Genomic DNA, 9649 nt, shown 5'->3' with positions numbered 1-9649 from the left:
GACAGAATTGACAATCTATTATTGTTACAATTCAACGAGACAAAGCTTCTCCAATTTTAAACGTAGTGTTAATTTGAGGAAAAATCCTTAAAAGAGAATGGATATGGCATCAATTATACATTCAATGTGCAAACCATCAAGCACCAAGTAGCCCTTCGATGCGTCCAGGAGATCTCTCAATGGAAAAAAACTCAGGGATACCATAACCGATGCTAGGATCAGAGAACCAGCGCTCAACTGTAAAGTAAGAGTTGGTTATATTATTAGATTTTCTAAGATTGATTTTTCATGTAACTTCTCAGGAGCATATTTTTGTGAAAATCAAGAGAACATACCTGTCTTCTCATGGTGATTGCCATGGATTTGGTCCTTTACTCGCAGCTTGTATTTTGCACACAATTTTTTGTTGGGAGGAAGAATTTCTGAATCACCTAAGCAGAGGTAGAGAGACAAGCATGTGCCTGCTCCTGTTCTATTTTCCTTCGAATAGAGACTCAACTTCCTGTATCCAAAATATAAAGATAAAAGGTTGTGAACTAATAGAATAAGTAAAGCTATTTGAGATTGACATAGAGTAAAATGCCAATTACCATCTTCGCCCTTCAACAGTGAAATGCTCAGAGTAATAAATTTGATCTTTCATGTCTGTATAGTTGTCAATCCTCCAAGTGAAATAGTTACTCTAAGGTTCATTTATCATTGACAAATAATAAAAACTAGTACATTTAATAATAAAAACTTTCACCCCAAAGGCACATCTGTCATCAACAAGATAACAATTTGATGGATCATTGAGAGTATCATAGAAAGCAATTGATCGAATCCCCATTCAGTCTTCAAGTTGCGAAAGCGTCTTACTCTCCCACTCACATCTAAGTTGTTGAGGCTCACAAGCAATTGTAAAATCACATATCAAATCCCAACATAAATATATTAGCGAGATACATCCAGATGGACAAACTGCAAGAGAAAACAAGTTTTGGGTGAAGGTACCTTGAATACTAAGGTACTTGTTTTGGATTTGATCAAACACAAAGAATCTTATGTTCACGTTAACCTCCCACCCAAGTGGAAGATCCTCGGTAGCTGCTATTCCCAAGTATAGAGAAATGTAAGCGGTCCCATGGCTCTTCACTTTCCCATTTGGATAGAGTACTAATTTCCTAGACATGGAAATGAGAGTGCTGATATATTTTTTTTATACCAAAAAAAAAAACCAAAAACAGTTTATGAAAGGAGGAAGGGGATCCTCATAATGCACCATTCATAGTCGCCAACTTCAAACTGGCCGTACTCGCAATAATTTTCCTCTTCCATCTTTACTAGTAACGAGAAATTCTTTACTTGAAATATATAATGAGCTGGTGGGAAATCTCGAGTTGATCTTACGATTCCTGAGATTAAAAAAATAATCATAAAAAACAAATGAAAAAGAAATTAGATCGAAATGTGTCCAAGGCGCAGTATCAGAAGCAAGTACCCAACAATTAATGGGAGCGCGAGAAAGAGAGAGATCGAATCTACCAGTTTCATCATTGTCTTTCTTTTGAACTTCCATTTTTTGGTTCTGTACTCATACGAAGGAGTCTGAGTATATGGGTGTACTCCATGGCCGTTTCCTTTTCTCTTGCCTGGGGACTTGGTCACATTTATTTCTCTCAATAGGATGAAAAAAGAACTTATAAGTTTCCCAATAGGGTCTTTTTATTTCTCCCAATAGGATGAGAAAAAAAGAAAAAAAAAAAAGAAAGAAAGAAAATAAGGAGACAAATATAGTTGTAGTAGAAGGGAGAGAATGCACTATAAATGCTGTTGACCGTTGAGTATGTCTTTTTTTTTTTTTTTTTTTTTTTTTTGAGAAAAATTGGTGGACTTTATTGATAATAATCATATGTGGAGAAAAATTCTCCAACAAAACAATCATCGAGATAGAGCCAAATGCTCCATCAAAATAATTTCACTAATACAATTAGGGGTAGTATCCCTCCAAATTATATTACGGATATCAGTTGTTGCCGCTTTTGCCAACCTATGAGCCGCCTCATTTGCTTCACGAGGAACAAAGACACAATTTCATCTTGAGAAAGTGGATAGTATCTGTCTTGTGTCTTCTATTAGATGCCCAAAACGACTCCATATGCCCGTTGCATGTTGGATAGCCTCCACAATTTGCTTGGCATCTCCCTCCAGGATTAAATTTTGTACTCCCATATCTCTGCATAAACAAACTGCATGAAAGGCGGCGTATGCTTCCCCCATAGCTGGCTCTAATGTACCCATCCTCGTTTTACACAAAGCAGCGATCACTTTCCCCTTCTCGTCCCTGATGACAACTCCGATCCCCACTCTTTCATTTACTTTATCAATAGCCACATCCCAGTTTGTTTTATGCCAACCTTGGTTAGGTGCCCGCCATACCTTCAAAGGATTAGACTCTTGCTTTTCCTCTGGTTTCTTCTGTTGTAACTGGGCATAGGCTAGTGTATCTTTTGTTGCTTTGTGGAGAATGATGTTGGGATCAACAAAAATTCCATCATGGACCCATTTATTTCTGCAGAACCATACTTGGCGTGATATTTGAATAAATAGTGCAAAGTCGGACAGGTCACATTTATTGAAGATGGTCTCCGCGGTCTGCATGTAGCTCCCCCCCTCTGTGTTCATCTTTTGGAAGGCTCTTTTACTGCAACCCCATATATCTTTTGCTGCCGAACAATCCCACAAGGCATGAAGAGCTGTCTCTGGTTCTATCTCACAGATGGGGCAATAAGGTTCTCTCACTACCTTACGTCGAAGTAAATTTGCCTTAGTGGGTAGTAAGTTGTGGTATGCTCTCCAGAAAAAATTCTTTGCTGCGTTTGGGATTGGTAATTTCCACATTGCTTTCCACAGAATACTTTCCTCCCTCTTTGTAGATCCTCCTGGCCAGCTCCTCATCTCCATCTCCTTTGCTAAGTGATAGGCACTTTTAACCGAGAAGATGCCCGAACTTGTACACCTCCAAATTTGTTTGTCTGGTTGCTGCATCTGGCTCACTTGTATAGAATTAATAGCCGTTACCTCCTCGGTTGTGAAAATGCTATTTAAAAGATGTTGATCCCACTCACCTCTTTCCTGATCAATTAATTCTTGTACCTTGCTATTTGGATTCAGCACCTTCTTAGGAGAATGGACTTTATAAGTTGATGGTATTGGGATCCAAGCATCACCCCAAATCTTTATCGATTGCCCATTTCCTACTCTCCATATCAAGCTAGCCTCAAGTAGGTCCCTAGCTCCTTGTATACTTCTCCATGCGAAGGAGGGTTTTGAGCCCAACTTGGCTTCCAAAAAAGAGGAGTTGGAATAATATTTTGCCTTCAAAATTTTAGCTGTTAAACTCTTCGGGGATTGTAACAAACGCCAACATTGTTTTGCGAGGAGGGCCTTGTTGAAGCTCACCAAATCTCTGAAGCCCAATCCACCCCGTTCCTTAGACAATCCCAATTGACTCCATCGCATCCAATGAATACGTGCTTCATTTTCTTGATGCCCCCACCAGAATTTCTGCATCATGGAATTGATTTCGGCACACAATCCCTTTGGCATGAGGAAGATGCTCATACTATAGGTAGGGATTGCTTGAATGACTGCTTTCAATAAGATCTCTTTCCCTGCTTGTGATAGAAACTTTAACTTCCAATCACTTAGTCATCTCCAAACTCTGTCCTTGATACTCTTGAAAGCTTGCTTTCGAGATTTGCCCACAAGTGCCGGTAGCCCGAGGTAGGTGTCATATCTCTGAGTGGCTGGGATCCCTGATAGTCGTAAGATTTCCGTCCGGGCCTCTGTTGGAGTGTTGCGACTAAAGAAAATTGATGTTTTTGCTTGGTTTAAGCGCTGTCTCGAAGCCACCTCATATGTCTTAAGGAGATTTGTTAGTCGAATCCAATGTGAGGGAGATGCCTTGCAAAACAAAAGGCTGTTATCGGCAAAGAATAGATGGCTTAACCGAGGCCCCTTCTTAGAAGTTGGAACTCCAGGTAATGCGCCATTTCCATCCGCTAGTGTCAACAGGGAGCTTAGAGCCTCTGTACACAACAAAAAAAGATAAGGTGAAATTGGGTCCCCTTGTCGGATGCCCCTAGTGGGACGGATCCGACCCATAGGGGTCCCATTGATAAGGACCTGATAAGTAGTAGTCTTGACACACATCATAATCCTTTCAATCCACCAACCATCAAAACCCATCCGCTCCATAATCGCTTCCAAAAAATCCCATTGCACCCTGTCATAGGCTTTACTCATATCGAGTTTCACCGCCATATGACCCACTTTTCCCCAAAGTCTCGTCTGCATGGTGTGCAGGGTCTCGTATGTAGCTAATATATTATCAGAAATTAGCCGCCCCGGAACAAATGCACTTTGGTTTGGGGAAATAACTTCAGGGAGCACCAATTTCAGTCTATTAGCCAAGGTCTTCGAAATCAATTTGTAAAGCACATTACACAAGCTAATGGGCCGGTATTCAGTGACACTAGTGGGGTTTTTACATTTGGGAATCAAAGCAATATATGTTAAATTTAGCTCTTTATTCATGCAACCCGAATTTAAAATATTGAGTACAGCATGGCTAACCTCAGCGCCAATGGACGCCCAATTTTTTTGAAAAAAACAAGCCGAGAAACCATTCGGGCCGGGCGCTTTCAAGGGAGCCATTTGATTTAGAGCTATCCCCACTTCTTCAACTGTAAATTCTTTCCGCAACATTTCATTCATAGAATGCGTCACCCTTCGGTCTACTACCTCCAAAACACTTTCCATGCTTCGAGGCCCCCCTGTCGTGAATATATTTTGAAAATAAGACACAAAAGCGTCTCCAATACGGTCATTTGTTTCCCACCTTTGTCCCCTCTCATCCGTAACCCCAAAGATTGAATTTGCTTTTTCCTTCTGATTCGCACAGGCATGAAAGTAACGTGTGTTTTTATCTCCATTTCTCATCCAGTCTTCCTTTGCTCTCTGGCGCCAATAAAGATCTTCATTCTGTTTTTTCTTCAATTCCAAATTCAGCTTTTGGACTAGGTCCGTATCAACCTCCGTGAGAGTTGTCTGGCATGCAACTAATTGTTCTGATAATTGCTTTATTTGTTGACCCACTATTCTTCCTTTCTCACGTTGCCATTCTTGTAACCCTCTTTTGCTCTCATTTAATTTTCTGTTCACTGCTTTCCAGGTTCCATTCTCCACACCTTTGACCCGCCAGATTTTTTTTATGACTTCTTTGCATGCCGTATTTTCTGCCCACATTGCTTCAAACCTGAAACCACTTTTCTTCCTACCCCTCCTGGGTCGGCCTGCAAGGTCTATTGTTAGTGAAAAATGGTCAGAAGAAACAGCAACCTCCGAGGAAGCTTTCACATTAGAAAACCGGCCATGCCATGCATCATTTGCAACCACTCGATCCAATTTTTCCATTACAAAATCACGACCTGTTTTCCCATTATTCCATGTACACATTGGACCCCAACACTCTATTTCACTTAATCCACAGAAATCTAAAGTGGATTTGAAATTCTCCATTAGATAGTTGGGTCGGCTACAGCCACCAACCTTTTCGGATTGGGTGAGAATTTCGTTGAAGTCACCGGCACAAATCCACGGGCCCGAAATGAGAGTTTTGAGATACCGTAAGAGATTCTAAGCTTCTTTTCTTTTATGGGTTTCCGGATGACCGTAAAAGCCTGTGAAAAACCAAGGGCTAGAATTGGTTGGAGAGATAACGGCGTTGATATGTCTATTGCTATAATTCTGAATTTCAATTCCCAACCCCTCCTTCCAAAGTAGCGCCAAACCTCCACTTTTTCCAATGCAATCAACAACCAACATATTAGAAAAATCTATCCTTTGTTTAATAGTGGACATTTTATTTTTTCGTAATTTGGTTTCCATAAGGAAAACCAAATCGGGGCACTTTTCTTTTACCTTTCGGCAAAGTTCCCGAATTGTCGATGGGTTCCCAAGCCCTCGACAATTCCAACATAAGATTTTCATGTCGGTCGGCAGGGCTGTTGAACAGACCCCGCCAATCCCGATCCATGAATAAATTCCTCGTCCTCATCATACAGTGCTAAATGAGTGTCCCCTTTTTGTTTCATTCTCCTCTGGGTAGTTGCCTTTTTTCCTTCATGGTCAACAGCTACATCTCCGAGTTGCTTCCTTTTCCCAGTGGGTTCGGGTTGCTGGAACTCATGCAGTCGTTGTTGTCCAGCTCTAGCTCTTATTTTCCATTTTTGCCCCCTGTATTCCAAACTGACTTTTTCAATGGGAGACACATCAGGTGCTTTGGCTTCACGTGACCCACCCCCTTGTAAATCAACGCCTTGTGTAAATGCCACCGTCTCCTCATTATTTTCCTTTATTTTTCCTTGTGTGCCAGCTCTCCCATGTATTTCGTCAATCCCAGCAATTTCGCCTTCCCCATAAATGTCAACACCGCTCCCCACATTCCTGCTGAACCCATTATTAATATCTTCTTTCCCTTTAATTTTTCACCCCTCAGCTCCTTTGAAAAACTCCCATTCTGAGCCTGTGTTACTTGAAACGGCTCTTTAATTTTTTCCATAACCGACCGAGGATCTTGACTTGCAGTAACCGACATCCCCTCAATAAATTCTCCCTCTTTTCCGCCTGTAACAGCTCCTCTGTCATAAATACTTTACTCATTCCCTGGGCTTATCGGAAAATCCTGATCGCCTGTATCTTCCGCCTTAGACGACGGCGCTTCACCACTTCCGTCTGAAAACTGGCTACTGCTCGTGCAAGCACTTCTCCCTCCAGAAACTTTTTGACCCCCCCTAACTCTTCATCATGCCACGCCGAATGGTGTGATTGTTGGTATTCTTTCTGCCGTCTTAGTGAGGGTACTCGGAGCCAAGGACCATATTGTTTTTCCGACTCCTTAACTCGATAACCTCCTCTAATCGTACATCCTTCTCGTCCATGCCAGATTTTCCCACAATCAAAACAATACTTAGGCAGCTTCTCATAACGAAAGCCAATAAGAACTTGTTTGCCGAGGAGATTGATGACTCGGCCGCGAGCAAGAGGTTTCTTGACATCAATTCTGATTCGAACTCTTAAGTATTCCCCCCACCCCACTCCATCCTCATCAGTATCTACTTCCTCCACCGTACCCATCGTGGCTCCGATTTGAAAACCCACCTCCTTTCCCATGCACGCCAATGGAAGGTTGAACATTCTAACCCAGAAAACCGCCTGATCAAATACGATGTCAGATGGTGAAGATAAACCATCGAAATCTTCGACGGAAAACAGAATTCCTTCGAAGATCCATGGCCGCCCTTCCAAGACCCTTACTTTGTCCCACTCCTTCTCAAATTCCACCAAGAACAAATTCTCTCCTATCACCTTGAAGGAAAGGTGTCCTGTTGGACGCCATCCCTTAATCAACTGCCGTCGTATAATCTCTTTTCCCACATAGCGCTCTGAAAGCAATTTCGCTATAATGCAAACTTTCCCACGTGATACTACATTCTCCACCGACCGTGGTTGTATTGCCACCTCCATTGATTCCCCCTCGTCTAGAGACAACTTCCCTCATAGCTTCGCCAGGTCCTCCGCCATGAGATACTCCAATCACTACGTAGTAAGAAATTCCCTGTTAGATGCCTCCACAGTCTTCCTGAGACTTGGAAAAGTTTTCTTCTCCTCTAGGGTTTGAGTCTAGAGAGAAAATTTTGTTTGTTGAGTATGTCTTCTAAATTGCATAAATCTAAACATTACAAAAAAAACAATCAATTTCTGACGTGGCTACAGTACACAATTTTTGGCTACGTCACTAATTATTGATGTGGCAAAAAATGCAACGTCAATAAATATTTTTCTGGCGTAGCAAAGTTGGCAGGTCAGTAATTAGTGACTTGGCAATATCCACAAGTTAATAAATTCTGACGTGTTAGACATTGCCACGTCAATAATTTTTTTAGGATTTTCAAACTTTAAAAATTATATATTTTATTGACGTGTTAAATTTCAACATGTCAATAATTACTGACGTGTTAAATTACCATGTTAGAAATTTCTGACGTGTGAAACTATATACCACGTCAGAAATTTCTGACATGGTAAAATGTTGGCACGTCACTAAAAAAATAAGCGAGATATTCAACTTTTTCCCTCTTCTTATTATTTATTCTTTCCCTCTTTTTTTATTTCCCCACACTCTCTCAATCTCCCTCTTCTCTATGCAAGGCCAGCTCCCTCTAGAGGGAAGAAAAAAAAGAAAAGGATAAGAGAAAAAGAAGAGAAGAAAAAGAAGAACAAGAGAAGCAAAAAAAAAAGAAAAAAAGAGAGAAGAAAATAAGAATTTTAGGGTTTTTGAAGATTGGTTGGGTTTGACGTTTGAGTTTTTGATTTTTCAGGTTGATTTTTTGATTTGGGTTTTTGATTTTTTGAAGATTTTTTGGGTTTGGGTTTTTGAAAATGGAGAAAAGAAGAGAGAGAGAGAGAGAGAGAGTGAGAAAATGGAGAAAAGAAGAGAGGGAGAGTTGGAAAAACGAAATTGGTGAAAAAAATTATGTTAATTGAAAAAAAAAATTCCAGAAAAATTTTAAGAAAAGAAAAATTATTATTTTTAAATAAATTTTTAAAATTTACTGACGTGTCAATTTTGACATGTCAATAAAGTCAAAATTGACACGTCAGTAAATTTTGACATGTCAAATAGTAACACATCAATAAAAAAAATTTACTGACTCCAATGTTTTTGACTTTCAACACACGTCAGAAACGCCATGTCAGAAAAGTTTTCTGATGTGTCAGACACTATGACACGTCAGACAACTCTGGTCAAGAAAAAAAATGATTTTTTGTACTGAAACTATTAATTGTCTGGAATCACTTGCCCAAAAAAAAAAAAAAAAAAAAAGGTCTGGAATCGACAGAGTTCCTTTAATAATCTATGTGAAATCGATAAATATGTATACATAATTTGGGATTTTTCTACTACAGTCAATTATTTATTTGATTGTCAATTCTAATCTAATTTTTTATGTTAATTATCTTATGTATCCTTAAGTTAATCAAATAGGGATCCGGCTTCAGTGCGGTAGTGAAAAACTACCGCACAGATGCGGTTGCCCATAACGGTACCGTTTTGGGCAGTAAAAAAGTAAGATTTCTAAATAATATAATAAACAAATCATTAAAAATTAAAATTTATAAACAAATCAATAAAACAAAAGGTTGGCTCCAGAAATCAATAAAACAATATGTTAAATCAATAAAACAAAAAAGTAGATTGTGAGTCCTTGGGTGGAGGTAGCGAGAGGCATCTCCTCCGTAGCGAAGAAAGTGAAGGAGGTTCGGCCACCCCATACCGGCCGTGGGGGGTGGCCGAGACAATGGGTTTGAACCCCTTTGCGATTTCTTTGTTGGCTTTGTTGAGGTAGGCTTTGGAGATGCTTGACAACTTTTCAAGGTCTGGAATGAAAGTTTTTTTGGAACTTGTTGGATAAATCTGCTAAATCTGTGAACCCTGAAACAAAATCATCTTGATCATCTTGGTCAATCCAGCTGGGCTATGGGTTGTTTCTTTGTCTTCTGCTGGTTGGGTCTTTTATCTGCCATCTGGTTCTTGTTTGGTTTT

At 40.0% G+C, this 9649-nt stretch overlaps 1 protein-coding gene across 1 annotated transcript; it reads right to left on the bottom strand.

Annotated features, from left to right (window-relative positions):
- Window positions 1-6714: 6714 nt before the first annotated feature.
- LOC132191003 (uncharacterized) lies at window positions 6715-7569 on the bottom strand. Its single transcript, XM_059606025.1, has one exon. The coding sequence runs from the start codon at window positions 7567-7569 to the stop codon at window positions 6715-6717; it is 855 nt and encodes a 284-aa protein (XP_059462008.1).
- Window positions 7570-9649: the final 2080 nt, after the last annotated feature.

Source organism: Corylus avellana, chromosome ca8 (assembly GCF_901000735.1).
Source record: "Corylus avellana chromosome ca8, CavTom2PMs-1.0".
Taxonomy (NCBI): Eukaryota; Viridiplantae; Streptophyta; class Magnoliopsida; order Fagales; family Betulaceae; genus Corylus; species Corylus avellana.
Note: the sequence above shows the minus strand (reverse complement) of the source record. Positions and strands in the feature narration are given on the sequence as shown.